This window comes from Corvus moneduloides, chromosome 13 (genome assembly GCF_009650955.1).
Source record: "Corvus moneduloides isolate bCorMon1 chromosome 13, bCorMon1.pri, whole genome shotgun sequence".
Taxonomy (NCBI): domain Eukaryota; kingdom Metazoa; phylum Chordata; class Aves; order Passeriformes; family Corvidae; genus Corvus; species Corvus moneduloides.
In genome coordinates this window covers 9754905-9779143 of record NC_045488.1, presented here as the reverse complement: position 1 = coordinate 9779143, position 24239 = coordinate 9754905, and the positions used below count along the sequence as shown (strand labels likewise).

Sequence of the window (24239 nt, the reverse complement as noted above, 5' to 3'; positions counted from 1 at the left end):
TTGCATCCTGTGATGGGAGCTGAGAAAAAGGCACTGCTTTTTCTGGAAAGGCAGGAATGGAGCTGAAAACCAGTTGCCCCATTAAAGCTACACCAGCCATGAAGGTGGGTAGGGGAAACTCACTGTGGAGGAGCTCTGAGAGTGCTGAAATTCTGTCTTTTGGTGTAGTGGGGCAGCTGCCAGCAAGCAGGACACCCCCTCACACACCAACCCCACACTGAGCCCTACAAAACCGAGAGATCTGCTCATTTCGGGAAGGAGGAGAGGGAATACAATGGCTTCCATTTAAAAAAAGAATTTCCCAAGGCATATGTAAGTTCTAAAACATTGTTCCATGGCTGATCTTACTGGTGGGAAATTGAAAAAAAAAAAAAAAAGCTGTCAAAATGATAATCACTAAAGAAAAAAAGAAACCTGTGTGAGTAAAAGCTGGCAAGTCTGTTAGCAGAATGACTACTGTACTGGAAAATTACTGAGCACTGTTTATAAAGGCAATCAGACAGGAATGTTAGTCTTGGAGTCCTACTTTCGACATCAGCAGCTGTATTATTCTACTAGATTCCTGGTACTTTTCTCCAAAAAAAAAAAAGCCTTCTAGTGACTGGGTGTGGCACAACCTGTTCCCAAAAGACAAGATTCACCTGATTGTTTTGAATCCCGTTTAGCAGAGAGGTGGTAGAGAGCTTCAGGAGTGTGTGGGGAGAGGACAATCCAATAGTAGAGTGTGTGTGTTTCATGGAAAACACAATTCCATTTGTAAAGAGAGTTTTCTTCTACATAGTCGAGCATGAGCTTAGTTTGACAGCTCTAAGCAAAGTATATCTGTCAGTTCCACATGACTGATTCTCAGAAATCTTTTCCAATTCTCTGTGCTAAAATTATCCAATGTGAAATCCTGGCCCTGCTGAAAGTTGTTCTGACTTTTGCTTAAATCAGTAGAGCCACAGTTTCAACCGGGTGCCCCAGAAAACTAAGAGTGACTTAGACAGGATTTTGCATCACAAACTGGTGCTAAAGACAACCAGGGCTAACTGGGTATGGAGTTATCCTTGCCTGTACATTAAACTAAAAGGTATTCAATAAAATTTATTGGAAATAGAACCCTCAGATTACAGAGCTTTCGATATGTTTCTGTCACAAGGACTTTTTCAGACTTGTTTTGTAGGAAACTTCCTCTGATGCTTTACTCGACAGTAGTACAGGCTCTGGTTGTAGTTACGAGCCAGCTCTAAAAAAAATAGGTTTAATAACAGAAAAACTGTGTTATTGCAAACATATCTTTGTCTATTACTGTGAAAGCAGGGAAATAAATATCATTGTAGTATTGGGAAGGGAACAACAGTATCCTGTAGGTAGTGAGGGGATGTGTGAACATGGCATGTGTAGTTAGTGGAAGAGAACTCACTGTTCTTCTGCAGGGCTCAAGGCAGAAACAACCAGGTGAAATTTAATGGGCTGCAATATCTACCCCAGAAGATGTAATGGCTTTATGTTATAAGAGGCTGCAAATCTCTGAAAAATGACCTCATGTCTTTTGATTGCACTCCCTTACCCCCATCCTTCAGCCTTGATCCATTTTATCCTCCTAACATTTTTTTCCCAAATATTTCGCTACGAGCCCTCATTTGGAGACATTCATCTCCCCTGGGTTTATGGATATAGTGCTGTAGACAACTTCTTTTTCCTAGAAAATGTGAGAGTCTTAGGGAAGTAGGTAGAGTAGATAATTCAAGGTTAATAACCAATCCAGACCATAGAAAGATCAAATGATGAACTGAATCTCCAAAAGATATTTCAAGTTTGCTCCAGGGGCCTGCCAGATGAGTGTTGCCCAAGCAGATTAGAAGAACTCCCAAATCCTCAGAAGGGATACTGAGAGGTCAGAGGTTGAGGAAGACTCAGAAGACAAAGATTTAGAGCAGCCCTCTCAGATTGCATGTCCTGCCCATCCCAGCTTTTTGATGCTTTTGAAAATCACACCCTTCTGGGCATATTTTAGCTAGAAAGACAGCCACTGTCTGGGGGAAAATCTCTGCTTAAAAGCTCATCACTTTCTTCCTGAATCTAGCCACCAGCAGGGATCACTTAACTCTTGAATCTTCTGTAGAGGTAAGATTACCAAAAATAATACCAGGGATAAAGCCATCCCTGTGGTTGTGAGAAGGATGAGTGTGTTTGTCACGTAAATCAGTGCTTGTTGGCAAAATGAGAGGCTCTCCAGGGATTCCAGCTGGAGCACTCCCGTGGCCCCACAGGAGATAGGTTATAACCTGGGAGGGAAAGACCAAACTGAAAAGAACTCTGGTGTCAAGCAATCCCTAAGATCAGTTTACAGGCTTAAAGTGTAACTGGAAGCCAAATGCTTTCTATGATATACACAGGGCTTAGTGTACAGCAGTTAATTGGCTTAGTTAATAATACAGAACCAGCCTGGGGTTTGGAGTTCCTTTTGACATTGTCATAAAAAAAATACTTACCCTTTTTTAAAAAATCACCCTCTAAGTAGGTCTTGTTGTTAAACACACTCAGGTGTGTTCAGAAGGTGTAATGACAGTGTAGAGACAAGCATCTGCCTGTGGTGTAATTTAATAGTAACTATAAGGTGATACTATTTGTACATTACATTTTTCTCCCCTGTGTGTATAGTACTTACATATAGTAACTCTGCTAGTATCTTGCTGCAAATTCCTTCCAAAAATTTGAAACTGGCAGGAATTTTCATCTTTAAGCACTTTATCCATGAATCCCTTGTCTTTCCACGTTGGTTGTGAATGTTGTTGAAATACAGTTGCAGTGATCCTGTGTGTTACAGGCACTAAAACAGTATTTTCAGCTGCCTGTGGAGGAGTTTTTGGGGAGCTGTGGGTGTTCAGGGCGCTGCCAGAACTGCACATAAGACTCACCTTTACTTGTTTGCCAGATTGTTTTTACAAGCCATTGATCCAAGCAGATTTCACTGAGAGGGTGAAGTTTTGAGGTCAAAGTGATCAACCCCTCGGTGCCTTTGAAAATAACCTACTTTACTCATATTATTATTATTCAGACATTTAATGTCACTTGTGTCCTGGGTGTGAAAGTAAAACCACCAGTTCGAAATAGCCTTTAATTTCTAAGTATTTCAACTGTCACAGGCAGGGCAGAGTGGGCTGTGAGGTTTCAGAGATCCCTTACAGCATTGCCCCACCTGATTTGTAACCACAGGATTGGGATCGGGGGTGGACACAGTGGATGGTGGCTGATGCTGACCACCCCAAAGAAAAAGCTGGAGATTGTGTTTTCACCGCAAACACAACTTTGTATTGGTACCCTGGGTTTCAGCTCTTGCCCTATGCAATCATTCTTCTCCTGATGATGATAACACTTGTTTTTTCTGTGCTAATTTTCTAGTTACACTCTATCATGGCTGTGCTGGTACTGACTAGAAACCACCAAACAGGTAGAAACCAGGTGATTTCTCCCCTCCGCAAGAGCAACAAACAAAAAAATTTAAAAGGAATTTTCCTTCCTGAAAGGAAAGCCATAACCTTGCTTCTTAAGGCATCTTGGAAGTAGCTGGCATGCTGTGTGCTGCCCATCCTAAATGCAAGCTCAGAGACAGCCTCTGCCAAGAATGTATTTTTATCTTTCTTCTTTGCTTTCAGCCCCTTTCCCTTTTTCTTTTGCCAGTAGCTGTAGATCACAGTGAGAGCCCAGTGCTGAAGTGAATATTAGCTGAGTGGAGCCTGGACAGAACCCTTTCCCAGCCCTGTGACTCACATTCAGCTCATAAAGCACAGTCATTTCATCCCTTCCAGGCTTTTGTCAAGAGCTTCCTTCACCCAGATGGATAATTCCCTCCATGTTTAATCCAACAGGCTAGAGCCCAGCTGATACCGAGGGAGCCTGGCTATTAATTTTCATGAATACTGATTTCTGCACTTCAGGGCTATTTTTGTCAGCCTTTCAGCCCAGTATTCGATTTCCCAGCTGACATTTTCCCATTCCATTAGAGAAATGCCAAGCCCTGGGCCATGGAGATGCACCAAAACTGCAGTCTGAAGAAACAGGTTTGGTGTCTCGCTGGCTGTTTTGGCCAACAGAAATTCACAGATGTGTCAGTCAACTGCTTTAATGCACAGGAACATTTGATCAGGGCCCTGTTCCACAAAAGACAGGTGGCCAGTCTGCCCAGTCCTGCGCAAACCAAATGGCTTCCGCCTTCTCTGTCAGCACAGTCATCAGTGCTGTCACACCAGTCATGGCATTCACAAATTAATTCATGACGGTTGCAGCAGGTGAAGATGTTTCTACAAATGGTGCTGAACTGATTTTCCCCCCTTCAGGAATGGGAAGATAGGAAACAGTTGTTTTGATTCGTTTCAGAGAAGTTACACAATGGCTTCAAAAGAAATGTGGGGAATAAGTTTCTCTACCTGGGTTACAGGAGCCTCCAGCAGAATGAAATAGTAATTCTCAGCAGACCTGTTTTTGAGAAGTCTTGTTTGGGCCACTTACCATAATAGACAGCCATTGGGTGACAAGTAAAAGATTCATGGTATAGGGATACTAATCTGGATGACAGTCCTAAATAACAGGCTAGAAGGTCAATTGCCTGGTGAGAAAGGCATGAGAGCCTTCCGGTGCTCAGTGACTGCCCAGCTATTGCTCCAGTCCCTCACTCCATCTAGGAATGCCTGTAATTACAGAGAACATGCTCCTCACTGACAGATTGCAGGAAGCTAAAGATCGATGCTGCTTGTCTTTTAGAAAAAACGTCCTTCCCTCCATCCCTCCTCCTTCAGATCCTTCTTAGACACTTTATTCACTGCCTTGTAGTCCTGCTCTGGTGCTTCCAGCAGTTGCTGCAGTCAGTGGAGCTGGAAGTCAGAAGGGAATATTCACTTGCATACTGACACACCAGCTTTACACACTTCAGCTCCCAAAGAGGGTCAGTGAGCTCAGGGTGATGACAACACAGCACCATCAAAGCACCCACAAATCCAGGAAGACCTGCCCATTTCTCACTGGGTTTAAATGAAGCATAATGTTTTATCCCAACAGTTTGCTAACATTTATCCTCTGGCTCCTTCCCAGGTGGGTGACTGGCCATTGGAGTCCCTGCTCTGCCACCTGTGAGAAGGGTGTCCAGCACCGGGAGGTCACTTGTGTTTACCAGCTGCAGAACGGCACCTATGTCAACACCAGGGATCTTTACTGCCTGGGCAACAAACCAGCCATGGTGCAGAGCTGTGAGGGACGGGACTGCCTGTCCATCTGGGAAGCATCAGAGTGGTCAAAGGTAGGAACTTCACCCAAGGAAGAAGCCAGACTGCTCAGAGCTCTGGATGCATTGGCCTTAATCCATGGTTCTCATGGTCAGCATCCTTGCAGCACTGGAGCACTGGGCAGGACTCTCATCTGTTGAGATGAGCAGTGAGGAGCTGAGGTTTGGTTTCCAGACTAGACGAATTAGTAAGACAGGGTTTAGATATGCTCTAGTGACTATATCTTTCCATCTGAAAACTGACCAAGAAGGAAAAATGTTTCACTGACCTGAGGCCAGAAGTGTAGTAACCCAGTAGGGCTTCTGGCTTCATTTAAATGTGGTATGAACAAATACCAGGCTTATCAAGCATGTGCATGTTACTGAGAATGTACAGTCTTTGGGCCCTATCCAGCCTTATTTTGTGTAATTCCAAGAACGTGAAAAAGCTGGTTATACTTTGTATAAAAGGTGCATCTCCGAGTAGTTGCAGAGTTAAGAAATTTTTCCCGAGAGTTACGAATGCATTCCTGATGTAAATAATGTGTGGCCTAGACAGGTGCCCTGTGTTTTGTTTAGCAGCAGAGTGATCTGGGAATGTGCCTGCGGTTCATGACTAGGACTCAGCTAGTACAGGGCAACTTTGTCTGAGCCCTGTGAGTAACAGTCCTTACAGGATGCCTATGCTCACTTTGATATTGTATTTGTTAGGCTCACCTGAGTGATGAGATCCTTTCACTCTGGGTGCAGGGTTGCAGCTCTACGAGCCTCATTCCAGCCTGGCTGTCCAGGAACAGCCCTTTCAGTGGGAAGAATTCCTCATTATTCACCTCTATTTGAAACAGGGAGCTCCTGTTCAAAACGTTGTCAAAGAGCTTTTGCTAAATATTATTGTTAGACATGTGCTTAGAAGTCACAGAAGCTCAGGATAGGAAAGATCCTAAGGAACAGTGTCTCCTCACAAACACAATGGGATTTCATTGTGCACCTCCTGGACCGGAAATCTTAGTTTGGCAAGAGAGATGATGGTTAAGTGAGAGCAGTGTTCCCTTTCAGTGGGGTGCTGGATCTGTTCACTGGTGCATGAGTTCTTTCACTACAAAAGATGTGCAGAGACACGTAGTAAGTTTTCTGATAGGTCTTCTGTGTGTCGTTCCCCTTTCAGATGATGCCCTCTTTATTTCTTACAGCTAAACCAGCTGAACTGTTTATAGCTGAGATTAGGGTGCAATTCCTACCTGGTTTACATGTGGATTTTTTACTTGAGTCTTTTGTTAACAATCCCTGGTACTTCTCTCTCCCTTTTATGAGAGGAAGTCAAGTTACAGATCAGTGGAAATCTTCCATATCCGTGACCATGTAACTCCTTTGCAAATACACAGCATTTTTAGATAATTTTTTCAGTAGCTGGTTTACTTTTCCTTTGATACATTTATTTACTTTTGTTGCATCTGTAACTGTGCACTTGTGATTTTAAATTTGTTATTCTGGCCCATTTCTGCTGTTATGAAGCACAGTTGACTCCAGGACATGTTTGATGCTCTGCCAGTGTGAACCCTTCTCACACCTAGGACTTTCTTCAGTGGTAATCACTTTATTGCTTAGCATTTTAATCTCATGTTGTGGAATAAATATCCCTGTAATTGTATCATTTTATCAATCAATTTTCTGATCTATTTTTTTTAACTTCTTCCTTATACAACACAGTTGACTGCACTGATGTCTGGTCCCTGGTCAAAAATGTGTGTTTTCACAGTAAATTCCAATGCAATCTTCATTGTGGAAAAAATTAAGTTCCCCTTGTATTGCCAAACACTTGAGATTGTTTTGGACAAAGTACCGTTCAACCCATTTTGAATGATAAAAATAGAGACTGTCAGGAGAAGGTGAATGTTTCTACTGTTAGAGAGCTAGAGTGAAAAAAAATATGGATTTCCTTCAGATAAAGGAGTTGTGTCTTAACTGCAAGTTGTGTTGCTCCATTGCAAAGCCTCATGGGATTTGCCAAAGTAATTTGTTAATAATATAAGACTTAATGACCTCAAGTGGACACACAGAAAATGGGCATATTAATTTGTGGACTCTCTTTAAAATCTATATATTAAGAAATTCTTCATGAAAACAGATGACTTGAGGAAAGGAAAAAAACTCCTAAAGAGGGTGATTTATACATGACCACCAAAGATTTGTTGGAAACCTTCTTGCTCATGCTGTTTTGTCTAGGAAAGTATATGCAGTATTAATCTGTGAATGACTTAAAAGCTGTGGGAAGAACAAACAGTTGGTGTTTTTCCCAGACTTGCTTGTAAAACCCACCTAGAGATTTCTCCTACTGTGAAAAATACTCCCACTTCAGCTTGATTTACTTCGAGTAAATTGGACCGTTACAAAGATTTTTATATATTGTGCTTTGTAGTCTGAGATGAACGAGTGCAACCTTGAGGAGTCCAGCCGGGGGCCTGAGGAAAATGATACATAGTTTGGGAAAGTCTATCCAACTTGGGGCAAATTCATGGCTTTAAGGTACCATTTAGGGAGCTCCAGCCTGGGATCTCTGGCAAGCCTTGCACTCTGAGCAGTCCAGCAAAGCATTTTGTGGAATTCTGCAAAGCTGGGAAGAATTCACCCCCGTGTCTTGCACAGCTATACATTGTGCTCCTTACAAAGATGTTACATCCGTAAGGGGGTCACGCCATGAGCAGCCCACAGTAAATTAAGTGGAAGGTTTCCCAGATTTTCAAGAAGTCACTTTGTAGTGCTGTGAAGTATTTAAAGGCATGTCTATTTGCTTGCCAGCTCATAAACGCTTGTCATTCACGTCCTTAACAAGGCCAGCAGGTCAGAACTGCCTGGATTGTGTTTTTAAGACAGTTAGACAGGCATGCTGAGATTTGTCCATTTGATGTAATTTATATCAAGCTGATGCTTGTATCCAGCATAGACCCCCTGGATGGAGAAGCTTCTTGGAACACGTTCAAAAGACCTCACAGAATATCTCATATCTTCACTATTTATTCAGTGTCACATCAACTGTCTTTTCCCTGCTGGCCCCCTGAAGGGGAGAACTTGACATGCCAGAGGAGGTTAGTTTTTATCTCAGCTGGTACATAGATCATTTTTCCACCCACCTGTCCCCAGTGGCTCTGCAAGACAATTTCTCACTCTTAACCACTGCAGTGGCATGAGAATGAGGAGCAGGCAGACTGGCTGTGCTCAGGGCTCATGACAAGAACTCAGGTGGCCGTGACAGCAGACCTGGTGCTCTATGACCGAACTGGTTATTGAAAGCAGAAATTTGGATTCAGTTCATGCCAGTGTCCTTTTCCCACCTTGTACAGCCAAGAAAATCAAGACGAATTCTCCATTAAACAAGAATTTCCAACCATTGGCAAAGATAACAAGTGAGTGGCCGGATATCCCTGCTCTTTAGGTGCTAATTCCATAGAGCCCAGGCACAAAACCAGTTGTGGATAATTTGTGCTCACACAGTAAATGTCTGTTAAGAGTTTTTCAGAATTAAGATAGCAATGAGCATTTGGCAAATCAAAAAGTGAGGGTGATGTGTGTGTTTCACATTAGAACATGTGTGAGAACTGTGACTTTGCCATGTTATTTACAAACTGTGCTACAGAAACATGTTTGTAACAGTGGTCTCATGCTACTGTCATTTAAAATTGCATTTAACACCTCATGCTGTATCTCATGATACATGAAGGGATGTGGCAGTTCTGTATAGATCTGAGTGTGTCCATCTTCAGCATGAATGAGGAGCTCTTCAACACAAGATTTAGTGGCATCCGTTCTAGCAAAAAGCCAGCTAGCATTTTTCAAAGAAGGTTGATTTTCAGAATTGCCATTTTTCATAAGTAAAGTATTTTGCAAGCAGTCATCATGCTTTTCAAATTACTCATGTATGAGTGGCTTAGATTATTGTAATAAAATCTTACGGATTACAATTTTCCTCAGTGTTCATAACCCCAGCTTTTCCTCTGAGCTGTGTTACCAACATAAAAGCTATCATTTCTAAGTACCATGTAACAAAAACCAAACCCCTGGTTTTTTTCAGTGCTCAGCAGACTGTGGCAGGGGAATTCAGAAAAGAACAGTGACGTGCACAAACTCCCAAGGCAAATGTGATGCAGCCACCAGGCCGAGAGATGAGGAGGAGTGTGAGGATCACACAGGCTGTTATGAATGGAAAACAGGAGACTGGTCCAAGGTAACAGCGAATACTTCGTGGTGTTTTCTTTCTGAGAGCGAAGATGCTCAGGGTGCTGAGCTCCCATGTGCTGTCTGCATTAATTTGCAGTTTAAATATTTAGGAAACAAAGGTTTAATTGGTTTTCAGGGTAGTCTGGGACCTACACACATAGTCCAGTCCTAGACTCATTCCAGCCACCTGAAATAAAAGAAAGGCTTGAGTTTAAAGGCAGAGTCAAAACCATCAGTCCCTTCCTCAGGGCTGGAGCTTACCTTCACTTAGGCCTGTCTGAACTTTGTTTCTCCAGTGACATCAGTGGAATTAATTCCTGAATGCAGTGGATTAAACCAGAGCAGAGTCTGCTCTGCATTTGCATTCTGATCTTAAAGTAATATGAGGTTTTGCTTGGGAAGGAGACCTGGCAGTGTGAGAAACTCAACCCTTGCCAGTGTTGTTCAGAAAGCATCCTTTACATTACTGACTTTGTGTTTGCATAAGGGACTAAAATTTCCCAGCAATATTATATTCAAGTTTGGTTTTATCTTATCTTTGTAACTGTGCTGTTCTTTAAACAGAAAACCTACTTTGTGTTCTGGAATGTACGGCATGTGTAGAAACCACTGGGATACAGTACTTGCACTTTGCTTTCCAAAAACCCAAACTCCAGCAAGCAAAATCCAGTGAAGCAGAGGCCCAGGATGGGCAAATTGGCTTATCTGTGATTGCATTTTTTTTTGGAATTACAATTTTGTATATACCCTGTCATAAATACGTGCATTTAATGGTGTCAGTGCTGGAGAATGCAGGAAGAACCTGCCACATACAGAGTGTCTGTATTTGTGCTGAGCCAGGAATTTATGTCACAAGATGTTTACAGTATTGAACATTATTTTATTCATAACCTGGCACTCTAAAGTCTGTGCAAGCTGGCCAAAACAAACAGTCCCCATGTGTTAACAGGTGAAATAACATTATTTATTTAGTTATTTATTTGTGGAATACTAAAACATTTTGGCATGCAAACAGGATTCTCTTGATAGGGAGGAATATGAAATAATTGTGTATTCACCGGTTACATGGATTGGAAGTTCAGTGTTGTGTGAACAGTTCCAATCTGATAAAGATATTGGCTCACTGCTGGGAGAGCTGCAATCCTACATGGGTCACAGTAAACAGTGTTGTTGATGGGTTTAGTGTCTGCATGTGAGCAGGGCAGGATCAGCGCAAAATCTCTTGTTATTTGTGATTCTTAACTCAGGAGCAGGATCATCCATGTGCAGGAGGGCGCAAAAGCTTGTGTGCTGCATATGTGGCCTGCTTCTGTCTTCAGAGAGCTTGTGCCAGTGCTCTGCTTCCCAGGAATTTCACCCTGTGTGAGTCCAGCAGGATGTTCTTGGACTTAGATTTGGTTTATAATGAGCATTTAAAATTCTAGACATATTGGTTAATTCTGACTGGACACTTAGGTCACACAATTAGATTCTTACTCCCTGAGCAGAGGGGTAGAGATTGCTAGAAAAGGGTAGGTGCAATTCTTAGAAGAAAATGTATTGTTCCAGAAACCCAGATAGCTGAAATGTTTGGTGTGGAATTCAATTCTTCACAAATCCTGAGTGAAGGATTTTCATCATGAGGATCCAGAAGCTTTAATACAGGGCTTGGACTTAGGAGGGGAGCCTTTACAGCTATCAGCAACTCTGGCTTAAAACAGTTCCTCCTTTAAGGAGAAACACAATGTCTGTAGCCATTAGATTATAGTGAACTCTTCGAAATTCATTCTTCCAGGGCAAAATTCCACTGTAAAACATTTGTTCCCAACCCTTTAAAAGTCACTGTGAGAGAGCTTTGTGCTGACTAAGACGGAAACTTTTTCCGTTAACACAGATTGATCTCAGAACAAGCAACAACTTTATGCAATTAATGTGTTGTGCGTTTGTTGCTTATTGTTGAGAACCATCAGGGAAGCACTATTTAACTAACAGTGGTAATTATCACAGATTAAAATAATGGGCTTTGATGCTTTATGTGCAAACAGCTTGCCTGGTGACTTGGCCTCTGATCCTTAATTTCCCAAACCAAGATCCTCTTTGAAGATGCTGGGAAGTCATGTACGAGAGGGGGAAAACCTCATTTTAAAAGTCAAATCCAGATACATCTTGTAAACAGAGCAGGCTGTTTGGGTGGTATGACAGTGTTATTTTTGTGTTAGTAGTGGCAGTATTTGTAGAATACACGGATTCCATGTATGAGATGGATCAGCTCCCTAAGGAGCTCCCAGCAGCAGTAAAACCTCCACACCTACCCCAGACAAGTTGTGATTTTAAGTTCTCAGCCCCAGTGTAGAAGAGGTGAGGGCTGAAAACAAGGCCATGCTGGTCTGAGACCTGCACCCACCAGCCAAACCTCATCCACTGGCCTTAGCAACAGCTCTGTAGCTGTTTTCCATGCTTGAAAGAGGAGGGATTTTATCCCATTTTCTGTCAGGTTTATTTGCAGCTGGTCCTTGCTGTGTCCTGTAGCTGTGGAAAGCATTTGGAGCTAACTGAGCAGATTCAGCAACACAGTCCTGGCTGTCATGTTTGTATATTCTTAATATATTTGCAGCATGTTTCAAGTGTTGCACAAGGAACTGATCTATCCAGTTCACTTTGCAAGCACATAAGGCCAGGTTTGTAAAGTTATTTTAAATGGCTCTGAGTTTGCCTTTGTTAGCCCAGTGCTTGATTAACAGACTGTACTGGAAGTCTAAGGACAGAGAGTTGTTCTGTTACTAGACCTCCATTACCACTGCTACTAAGCTTGCAGCTTCTCTGCACTGCTGCCGCTTCTTTTTTAAACCTCTTATCTTAAAGGGATATAATTATTTTTAGCATTTAACTCAGCATTGGTGTTACAAGTTTCGTAACTAAACTGTTCCTGGCCCCAGAGTCTTCAAACCTAATAGAAAGATGAATTGCACAATGTAAGACCCACTGAAGTTAACACTGAAGGTGTTAACTTGAAATAATTTTTTATTTTTGCCTGGATTCTTCAGAATTGCAATTCATTATATCATCCTTTTTTATACATGATGCAATATACAAAAGGGAGTCCAAGCCTTCTCCCATTCAGTCGTTTCTTCCAAGAGGAAATTCCACATCCAGTTTGCATTCAGTTAAAGAAACAAACATCTCATACACTCGTTCTACTTTCAAATAGTTCCTTCTTGTTTGAAATCCGAGCTCTTAAATGTTCTAGCGCTGGAAGCATTTTTACATTTTTGTTGTAGTTGTGCTGGTCAGAGGAACAAACACAGGTTGCTCAGTTTCCCAACACTTGCCTCAGACTCCCAGACTGCTGAAAATGTGCCTCTTGATGCTTTAGCAAGACAGTAGTTCATTCTTTCATGATGAATTATATTTTTGCTGACAAACTTTACATCGAGGATTACATTCCTGTGAGGAGCGCGGGCAGCCCATGAACAGAGCATGTCTTTATGTGTGTGGCTCTTTGGGGAGCTGAGCAGGACACACAGCCCAGCTCCACACCATTCCCTGCTCCAGGCTGCACTGGAAGGAGCAGCTGCAGGACTTGGACTTCACATTGGAGTCACTGGAAACGTGTCCCAGATGATGCGGGGGAGCTGGAGGTGTTGGCGAGCTCTGGTGGTGACACAGATCTTGTGCTTGAAGGTGAGCAGCTCCAGGGGCTGCTTTTTAGCCACCCAAGGCTCCCCCCCTGTCCTCAGGTCTCTCCCCTTCTGCTTCAGCAGTAAAGTGGCAGGAAAAGATGGCCCAGGGCAGACCTTATTGCTCTCCACAACCAACTCAAAGCAGGTTGTGTTGAGGTGAGGGTCAGACTCTTCTCCCAGACAACCAGAGATAGGACAAGGGAGGTTCAGGTTGGATATTAGGAAGATACTAATCACTGAAAGAGTGGTTAAGCATTGGAACAGGCTCCCCAGGGAAGTGGTGGAGTCACCATCCCTGGAAATGTTCAAAAAACAAGCAGATGTGGCACTCGGTGCTGTGGTTTAGTGGGCAAGGTGTTGTTTGTTCAGAGGTTGTACTTGAGCTTGGAGGTCTTTTCCAACCTTAGTAATTCTTTAACTCTCTGCAGGCCAAGGCTGTATTTTTTGAGTTCCTTTCCTCCAGTTGACTCTTCTAAGGTATGATTGAGGAGGCAAAGTTATATAGCAGGAGCAATTCTCCACAAGATTTTTATGGTTTGTTTTTTTTTTTTATTTCCAGTTTTACTTAATTGTTTCTCTATTTTATGTGCCTCAAATTCTGTCCTGACTGAAGTTCTGTTATTTGGAGCCAATAGCACAGAATGGTTCAGGGCTCCCAGTTTCATTTTTTTGACTGTTCTCCATTTCACTGGTGTTATATCAAGGAAGGTGGAATTTCAAGCCAGATACACAATCTCCATCATTAGCTCTGACTTTCACAAGAGGCATTTTCAGCTCTGTGCGTGGACGTTTAAGTATGCAACTTCTGTCCCTCAGGCAACAATTTAGCTCATTAACCTATTATATTACCTGGCCCAGTGAAAAAAATTTTACAAGAAGAAAGACACATAGAGGCCTTGTAGCATGTTGGCTTTGCTGTATTTTTTTCTTTGCAGTTACAGTAGGTGCTCTGTAAATACTAAGGCCTGTATTAATCTCAGATAACCCAATGTAAATCCAGGGTAACTGTCTTTCATTCTTCCCTACAAGCTACTGGCCATGGGCCAAGGATCTCACTCAGCACAGTGGGTCAGGTATCAGTCTCTCTTACATTAGGGTAAACCCAAATTAATTCAGGCACTTGAGTTAATGCCGGTTTATGCCAATGCCATGCAGAGCAGGATCTGACCTAAGGGACTGTGCAGAATCTTTGGGTCTTGGGTAGGAACCATCACAGATTCATGCTCTCAGGAGAAAGGAAATACATGACACGTCAAGCTGGGCTTGAACTGGCAGAGAAAGTAGGGGAAAAATCTGTTTCTGCCACTTCACATCTTGTATAACCACCTGGCACAGCTTTCACTGGATTCAGAAAGATTGTACACTCCAGGAACTGGAAAGCACGAGTAAGGACCAGCTTGGCAAAGTGTAATGTTAAACAGTACTCTTGTTGCCAAATAGTGTCAATAGTGATAAAGCACATCTGAAAAATCACCTGTAGCCACCTGCCCTCCCTGAGCATCAAGAGTTGCCAACTCCTTTACAGCATTTGCTGAGCCTGTGAAATGCTGTCAATGGGTTCTCATCCCAGGAGAATATTAACAGTAGGGAGGAAAAAAAAAATCTAATTTTCTATAAGAAAAATACTGGCTTTGTGCCAGACATTGAGGTGCTTCTCACTGAAGATCAGCCGTCATTCATCACAGTGGGTGGTAACAAGGATTTGTAATTGCAAATTAATTGTTTTCGCAGGATTACAGTAGGTCTTATTCTCTGGGAGATAAACCCCCAACCTTGCAATACACCAAAAAACATGTTGGTTTTGGGGGTTTTTTGCCAAAAATACTCTACGATCTCCCAGTGCCAGGAAGGCATATTTTCCAAGCTCCAAATGATTGGGAACATCAACAAAATCCTCTGTGTGCCTCACTTTTAATGATTAATTCATATTGCATAATAAGAAGAGTAAATCAATGACAGCTGTGGTTTGAGAGGTGTATTCAAAGCTGTTATAAATAGAGAAGCAAAACTACCCTTTGTTCTAACATTCATTACAAATTCATGGCTTGACCCGACATCTGTTTATGATAAGCTGTGGACAACTTGTTAATTCTTCATAAAGGTCAGAATTCATCTTCTTCTATCTTGGAGAAAATAACTTTTCTTATTGGATTGAGAAAAAACTCTGCAGGAGGGGTGGTAGCTTAAAACTGCAGTGGCACGTCAGAGCTGACATGAACAACTTCATGATTTATGGCTCCTCACATGCCTTCAGCACCACTGGAAGGTTGACCACAGGCCTCACTGATGCGCATCAGTTGTTCTCCAGAAGGTGACGGAGCTGGGTGGGACAGGAGAGCATCCAACGAGCTTTAGTTGTCAATTTCCCAGCTTCTGTGGTCCTAAACATGGCCAGGAGCCAGAGCATCTGTCCTAAACCTAAGTCCTGCCACACAGACTGCTCTGAATTGTGGTTCCCTGTGGTTTGTGGCTCTGGCACACGATCACTGATGCGCAAACCAGAGCCTTTCTTGCCAACAGCTAAATCTCAAAACACCCCTTGCTACAGGAGATGTGAAGAAATGGCCCATAATTGGTTTTACCAGCCAGGGACACTCTTGAATTTGAAGAGGGTTGGTTCAGTAAGATGAATCCCACCTTCTTCCTTTTGATTGTCTGTCCCCACATCTGTGGAATGTCTTTAGCTGTGGGCAGAGGTATACATGTTGCATAATGGGACTAAAACAAGGTTGAGCCTGTACCTAGGCTTGGGCTAAGAGCCAGCCCCAGTGGATGCAGCTCTAGTTGGGAACTAGGCATGGAAAGGGAACAGATGTTGACTGCAATGCTGGCCATGTCATTCCCCTGGGCACTTTAGGCTCCAGAGGCCGAGTCCTGCTTTGTGCCTTTCAAACTGGTCCTTATTTGCACAACAAATTGCACAGCTCATCTCTGCTGGAGTTTCTGGGAACATCCACGGTACAGATTATTGTGAAGGTTTCGTAGTAAAGGAGAATGTGCTTCAAAAAGATCAGATTAATCAGTGTTTTGTTTGAAGTGGAGCATGCTCTGCCATAGTGTTATTGTCTCATATCCCAATACAGCCTCCAGTGATCCTGTTAACTGAAAGAGTAACTTCTCTTTTTTGATATTTTTATTTAAAAGCCTGGTCCATTAAGTGCATTTTTTTGATGAAGAGTTAAAGACTTCCACCAAGACCAGTGGTTTGGAAATGAAATTACATTGTGACTATTTTACTCTTGTTTTTTAAAGTGAAGAAGAACAAAGAGTGAAAGACAAGCCTGTTCAAATATTGGCATTCATTTTCTCTGAGTTACTCTGAGATGTTACAGTGTGCAGGATTGTGTTTTTGAAAATATGGGGAGTAGTAGTTCACCATTTAAAGTCTGCAGTACCTATCTGAAGAGGATTTTCCCCTTGAATCCTTAAAGCACAGAATATGTTGCTTACAGGGACTGCTGTAATTTTGCAGTCTTTCCAATAATCTTTTGAGATTTGTAATGACTGCCAAGGCATTAAGGTGACAGTCTCCCAGAACAACTTTAAGGAGCAATTAGGACCAGTCTGACTGACTGTGCAAAGAGATGAAACAGTGTTAGTAAGCATCACACATGTCAGAGCTGAGTAGCTCCATGTCTAGAAAATGCTCAGGCAGGACTGAATGAGAGATGAGCAGCCTCTTGCTGAAAGTAAATAATCTCAAAGGAGTCCTTACTTTAATTGCTTTCTTTAATAAATTGCTTTGGGGGAGCATTGATCATTAATTGATGAATAACTAATAGTAACTAATAATGCATTCAGTGGGGCTTCAGTTCCCAGAGTAGTCTCTCAGGATAACATCTGGGGCATGAGTCAGGGTGGGAATAGAGCTCATGTGAGCCCTGAGAGCTTGGCTCAGCAGGAGCAACACACAGTGCTGTAGGAGCAGGGGGGATTCTCCAGCATCCAGGCTGACCTGAGTTCTGTGATCCCATAGCTGTCCATTACTACTGAGGTTATTTAAAATTACCTTGATAATGCCTTTTGCATTAGGTGTTTTTCACCATCAGATCCTTGCAGTTTTCCTGTGGAGTAAGCTCTGGAACATTTCCACTTTCTGCCACAGATCCAAACACAGCACAAGTGCTACAGGTGACTTGCTAGAATATGGTCCCTTGTGGGCAGCACTGTATCACTTCATAGCTCTGCTTGAGCCTGTTCTTGAAATCCAGTTTGAAACCTCATGAGAAGTAAATTGTGCCTGATTGTAATATTGGATTAAATGGCATTTTCTCATCAGCATCCACCTTGGCTCCCCTGCACAAGTATTTAGGGGCACTGTCACGACCCAGAATATTCATGTGTTCAGCCTTTAATCTCTGAACTCAATGTGCACAATGGAACTTTTCAGAATAGCAAAGCCAAGCTTAATTATGCAATGAGACATGCTGGATGTGCTGGTCAAGTCTTGTTCCTTGGGGTCGTGCAGTTTGAAAGTACAGCTGTAGGCAGTTTGCAAAAATTGCTTCTCTTTTCCTGCTAAGATACTGTCACATCAGCCACGAGCATTTGCTGCCATAATTTATTGTTTCTTCCCAGACTGAGTCAGAAGGGTATGCATTTTTTTCTTCTTGGCTAAGTTAAACAAATCAGTCATTTCACAAAAGTTTCCAAATGAAAGATTGTTGTAAGCAAGACCAGATATGTTCTTTTACAGATCTCGGGTTCAAAAAGAAGGAAAAAAAAGAAAAGAAAATAACAAGGAAGCTTGAAAAACAGCTTACAGTTTGCTTTGGGCTAATTAGATCTTATCAGTGAAAAGACAGATATTTCTTTCTTTAGCATGATGCCATGGTGAAAGTTGACCTGGTGTTTATGAAAGCATATTGCACGCTGCTTTTCAGCTAGAACTGGGGTTTAAATTAGTTATCCTCATAAAAAGCCTGATGTGAAGGTGTGTGGAGCACTGGCTTTCAGAGCACACATGTGTGTGCTATTAAGGTCCCGGGAAGGGAGCAATTACAGGACCTTTGTCATTCATCTCAGATGCTGTGTTAGAATGTTTTTAATAGGAACTTGTCTTGCTTTCTTTCTGACTTTCATAGAGGCAAGAAATAAGACCCCCGAGGGGAAAAACACTCTACCCTAACGCCTTGAATACTTGAACTCTGAAGTCAGTAAAGCGTGACTCTATCTCTCAGTATTGGAGCTTTAGCCATGGTGTTATCCTTGGCTTCAGCAACTTCCAGCAAACTGGGGACAAACCAGTATCTTTATACATCAGATGAACTGCAGACTGATGAATAAAGAGAAACCCCATCTTGCCTACAGCTTAGTTATGACAGTCATCTAGAACTGTATCTCCCTCTGACAGATCAGCCCTCTCCATACTGGAGCATGCTCAGGATTGGCTGGAGGGATGCTGTGACCTTCTGCTGGAAAAAGTCTGTTACCAAAAAGATTTACACCTATCCCTTGGAGCTTAGAAAAATGACATTTCTAAAGGTGTCCTGGGGTCTGAAATGTATCCCAGCCTCCCAGGAGCCCTCAGCAATGATCCATTATCGCATTCAGTCCCAAACCTGTCTCTGTGCTGGTAAATCTGTTCCTTTTCTGCCCCCATTAAGCCTCAACACCGGGATTCTTTGGACTCCTTTATGTGTTCCTGAGCTGCCCAACAGCAGCCCTGCCCTGGCTTAATTCATTCTCATTCCCCTCTCTTTCTCTGGTGATCTTTTGTAGACCGGGAGTTGATGAAGGCCCTGACAGTTCTCAGCACTTTCTGTAAATTTGTTCTATTTTAATACCTGATATTCTCCTGAGGCATTTGTTTTCAAAGCAATTAGACATCTGTCAGCACCTTTGCTAGATTTCAAGCTTTCATATCAGTATCCTAAGGTGGAAATAGCATTCCAGTTGAAAAATCATAGCTTGCTCCTAAGGTTAGAGTTTTTCAGTGAGTAAATCTTCTTTAAGCTGATGAATGCAGCTGCTGCCTTGACAATTTGTGAGTTTATTTCCTTCTGGATATCCCCACTGACTTGCATGTTACTGCCAAAGAATGTGAATGGAGGCATTTTTGTCTTCCTTTTGCCTTCCTAAGCAGCGTTTGAACTGGGAGTTACAGGGGCTCTTATTAGGTTCTCTTTTTGTAGCTGTTCATTAACTCCCTCTATTTTACAGTACTGAGCAACCCTTTGATCTTTGCATGGGGGTGGATTTCCAGTTTACAGTGCCTGTATTGTCAGTTTAGGGCATTATGGTTAAATGCTGTGGATTTTGCATATGCGTTTTTGTGATAGTGACACCACTGGCGGTGCCTGGTGGAAGGGAAAATCCACTTCTTTGTTTGGCACCAGCATGTCTGCTCAACCCCTCGTCCCAGCCCCAGCTTCCCAGAGTAGGCAGATTGCTGGTGGGTCCTGTCTGGTGAACCCAGCCCTGAAAATTGTTCTGTGGATATGGTTCCTTGCTCCATAAACATTTGGGAACAGAGAGTCCATAGCAGTGCATTTAGCTGTCCAGAGAAGGAGAGAAGGTATTTATGGGAGTTTGCTGTTCAGTTGGAGTTTGATTTTTATACCTCTTTTAATAGTGCAGCATGAGTAACAATTCCCCTTTTGTATGTATTTTGTATCTATTCCTATTTCCTATTGAAATTCCTAGGAAAGAGACTATCCAAGTACTGAGTTGAAAATTTCATCTTAAAATAAGCCAGATGTCCAACCTTCCTTTAGCTGCCAAGCCCAAAAGAGTTCAAGAAAGATGTTAAAATCTGTCTTCCTGGCTGTGAAAAACTAATTGCATAGCATAGGTGATGATCCCAGTCTCCCAGGAGAAGGAATAAAACTGCTTCGGGCAAAAGCTCTGCTGCTATTTGTCTGAGGATTGGAGTTGGCAGTGTCTGTGGAAAAAAGTTTCATTGCTTGCCCTCCTTGCTGGTTAACAAATGCAGACAGGAACACAGACAAAGGTAGGTGATTGTTTGTGTGTTGGTATCTGAAAACCTAATTCACCTTATGAGAAAAATGCTGTTTTCTTCCTTCTTTCCCTTTTTCTCCCCAGGTCCCCCGTTAAGAGCACAGGGAGTGCTTAAAATCCAGAGACAGAGGTTTCAGACTCAGAACGTTACAGTCATGTGAAGGAAGTCCGTGGCCTGAGTTATTTAATGCCTGTGTAATAACAGCTATTCTGTTTGTAAAATGGATGTAAAGTTCCCTTCCTCAAGCAAAGAGTTTGGGGGGGATTAAGATTAGTAAAGCACTGTGAAGACTAAAAGTGCTACTGAAATCCTGAGGATTAAAAGTTGCGTTTGACTGGTGAAGTGGAAGGGCCTAATTAGTTGCATTTATCAGGATAAAAATTGTTCACTTTAAATCCAGTGGCCATCACTGAGTCACTGAGGGCACTTGATGCTGGGAAGGAGCTGAGGGACACACTAAACTAATGAAATGCCCAGATCTCACAGCTTAAATTCAAATTGTGAAGGGGATTTAAATCAGGGACTTTAATTCCTGATTTTTGGAATAGCTCACTGTAGGGCAAGAGAAGGGTTCATTCAGCATAATCCTAAATGCCATAACCATTGCTGAGGTATTATTTGACAGTGATCAAATTTTTATGTAAATTCAACACCTGGGAAAAAAAAAAAAGGGTGAAAATATCTGTCATAAACTGGTGTGTTGAACCTAAATTGAAATAAGAAGATTTGTAAAGGAAAAAAACCAAACAACAGGGGTTTCTTGTAATACTTCCAGACCAAAATGACCATGGATTTGTGGTACTCACCCCTATGGATGTAGAGGTGTGCATCCACGTGTTCTGCCCTTGGATCTTGGTCTCACAAGCATCCACACCACACACACATGGTTTGTACCTGGACTTCAGTTCAACCTCAGTGGTGCCCATCTTCTGAGCCTCTCCAGTGTTTGGCATCTCTCTTCTGAGAATTACCTCTCTGAGGTGGTGGGCTTTTTCATGGAGAAAGCTCCAATGCCCTGACTTTGCTCAGAAACAGCAGAGGACAGAAAACATGACCTTTTCTTACATTATTCTATTGATACTTCTGTGCTTTCCCTCACCTCCTCCTCTCCCCCATCATTTGCTTGTGTGTGGCTTTATCAGAAACAGGAATCTTACCCAAGTCTTGCAACCCATTGTTTCTTTATGTTAAATACAAGGTTCTTTTATTGACTCCAGCTGCTGCACCTCCCTGTGCTCACTGTGTTTGCTTTATTAAAGTTGAACAGCGTGCAAGTAGGACATTGTAAATCACAAGTGACTGGGCCAGGGGAAGAGGGAGGGAGAGGGAGGGACTCTGATTGTATGACAACAAAGAGAGCATATGAACAGGCTGGGCCTCCTGGCTAATAGCAGCCAAAACTCTTGAGTACAATTTGCAATTGCTCCCAGGAGGACAGGCAAGTGCCAGACAGTTAGCAGGGATAGATGGGAGTGAATACTGGAATACCCGATGTGTTCTCCTGTCTAGAACAGAGCTTCTCAGAGGTCTGGGCACGCAGGAGCTGCCAGCCTCTGCTGTAATCCTGGTATTTATCTTATGTCAGTGCCTGGCTGTGGTCATCCTGTCTGTGGAGGAAGCCTTGTTAGACCACGTCTTGGAGAGGGCTTTTAATCCAAGTACTGCTGAGTCCCTCACGGAGAGGGAGATGGAAGCTGCTGGTCCACGATTAAGCATTACACATTTTTCAGCTTTGCCTCTTCATGACTGAAGGTGGGGGGAATTGCATTTTGCCTGCTTGAACCCCATGGGCATCCAGAGGGGACAGTCAGAGTAGGTGAACTCAGGGCGGAAAGACAACAGGTTCCTTCTCTGTGCCAGGAGAGTTCCTCTGCTCACAGCACTCCCTGAAGGTGCAAAACCATCATGGACAACACAGCAGCCACACGGAGGGTCCCTGGCTGCCACGATGACCCTGCTGTTGAGCCCTCAGCACCACAGTGGCCGCACACTCTGCTCTGGCAGTGATTTTTGCTGTGCATGTGACATGGAAACCTCTGTGCTCAGTGTGTTCTCTCCTGCAGTGCTCCTCGACGTGCGGCAAGGGGCTGCAGTCACGCGTGGTGCAGTGCATGCACAAAGTGACCGGGCGCCATGGCAGCGAGTGCCCAGCCCTGGCCAAGCCGGCGGCCTACAGGCAGTGCCACCAGGAGGTCTGCAACGACAAGATCAACGTCAACACCATCACCTCTCCCAGGCTCGGTGAGTCAGGGGCCTGGGGGGAAGGTGCCACCTGCCCAGGGTGCCCAGTGTGATAAAAGTGGGGCTGCAGAGACTCTGCAGAGCCAGAAATAGGGAGAGGCTCAGCCAGCTTCCAGACTAAAGGTCTGGTGTGGGTAAGTCCTGTCTAACCCCTGCCTCAGGCTGTGCCTAAGTGGAGCGCTCGGCAGAGGATGGAGCTGAGAGAGCAACAGGAGCACAGAAATGGTAGGTGATTGATTGGATTGATTTGATTGATTGATTGATTGACTGACTGATCACAGAGGTGGGGGAGCTAGCAGGTGCTTCTTTCTCCATCACAAACCCTTCCACACCCTGCCTGTGCTGCAGTGAGTGTAAAGTATGATCATTTATTCATTGTGCCCCAAGAAAAGTACATGACCTTGACAGGTGGTTTGATGGATTGATTTGCCCAGGGGGCAAGAGAGCATCCAGCCTCTTCCTGTAAACCCTGTGATTTTCTGTCACTGTCCTCCTCCTCACCCTCCCTGCATTCCCTGTGTCCCTGGCTGAGATGGGAATATGGTGATAACCATCTGTTTCCTGAAACACCTTAACACTGTATTTGAGACATGCCACTAGTTAAGAATGCCTCTGTTAATACAAATTTGTAGGGATCTCATAATTTTCCTCATTGTATTTCCTTGGTTTGTAAGGGGATAAAAATATAAATATACTAAAAATGTATTTTTCCAAACTTCAGCCCTGTGTGCTCAGCCACAACTCCAAGAAGCTAAATTAAATCAGCTACAGTGACGCAGCCTCATGGGTACCTCCTGTCCCATTCTGGTACAAGAGGCTGGATTGTAAACAAGAAGAGGTTACCAGAAAGAGCAGCCTCCTCCTTCACAGCTGAGCTGATCTTCTAGGCTAAGAAACCTCTAACACACATGAAAACACAGAGCTGCTAAATAACAGAAAAAGATTTTCTAATAGCACTGTCCAGTATTAAATAACATTTAAACTAGGACTGAACTTGAAGCTTCTGACCTGAAATTTGTTCCCCAAAAGTTCACCAGATGTTTTAAAGAGAAAATGGGGACTTTCATTCTTGCAAATGCACTCATGCTGGGGTGCTTCTAACCTCTTGTGTAAAGACCATACAAGAGTACTTCCCAGGTATTTTAGCACTAAGAACATAGTGAAAGGAAAACATTTCATTTGAGAAGTAAGCCCTTGATACACTGATGAGACAAGAAATCCATTCTAATTCACATTTTAGGACAAGCAATAAAATGCTCACATGTTTAGAAGACTGAGGAGGCTCAAATCCCTGCTGAAAGTAATCTGCAAGTAATTTGGGCTGCTTTTGTTTCTAAACCAGGCCTGGAATCACCAGGGCTAGAAACAGTGATGTTTGATATTAGCAGAAAGACATATCATTGAGTGTTTTGCTGTTCTTGCTTATAAACAATTCTAATTGGATTATCTTTAACAGAATTTTCTATTTTCTGCAATGGAAGCATCAGGGAAAAAAAAAAAAAAACAAAAACCAGAAAAAAATTCCAGTAGTCTACAGGACCCATGTGGCCTTGTCCCCTGCTTCAGAATGGTTTTTTTTGTCCTGGATAACATTTGCAGAAGTATCTAAGTGTGGAGGTCACCTCACCTGACTTTTACGTCTGTGTCCAGTGTCTCTCAGTGAAGACACATTCAGAGGGGTTTATTCTGTCACTTCTTTCCTGTCTTCCTTCACAACCTGCGAGGGACATTGGACCTCTAAAATATTAGTTCTAGCCTTATTTGTGGCTCAGTTTCTATTATGTGAACTCTCCCATCTCAGATTCATAAGGTCTGTCTCAGGTGTTCTTGCCAGATGTGTGATTTATTCATCTCCATCCCATTGACTGCAGCATGGAGTTCATGGCCTTAAATCTGGGCTGAATCTTTGGATGTTTTGTTCATC

The 24239-nt window shown here is 42.9% G+C and overlaps 1 protein-coding gene across 4 annotated transcripts in view; it reads left to right on the top strand.

Annotated features, from left to right (window-relative positions):
• ADAMTS17 (ADAM metallopeptidase with thrombospondin type 1 motif 17) overlaps positions 1-24239 on the top strand; it is a 167450-nt gene that overhangs the window by 128870 nt on the left and 14341 nt on the right. For all 4 annotated transcript variants that reach the window (XM_032122461.1, XM_032122462.1, XM_032122464.1 and 1 more), the window contains 3 exons: positions 5074-5278; positions 9309-9461; positions 22138-22315. In XM_032122461.1, coding sequence (XP_031978352.1) covers positions 5074-5278; positions 9309-9461; positions 22138-22315 — 536 coding nt within the window. The remainder of the gene's footprint in view (positions 1-5073; positions 5279-9308; positions 9462-22137; positions 22316-24239) is intronic.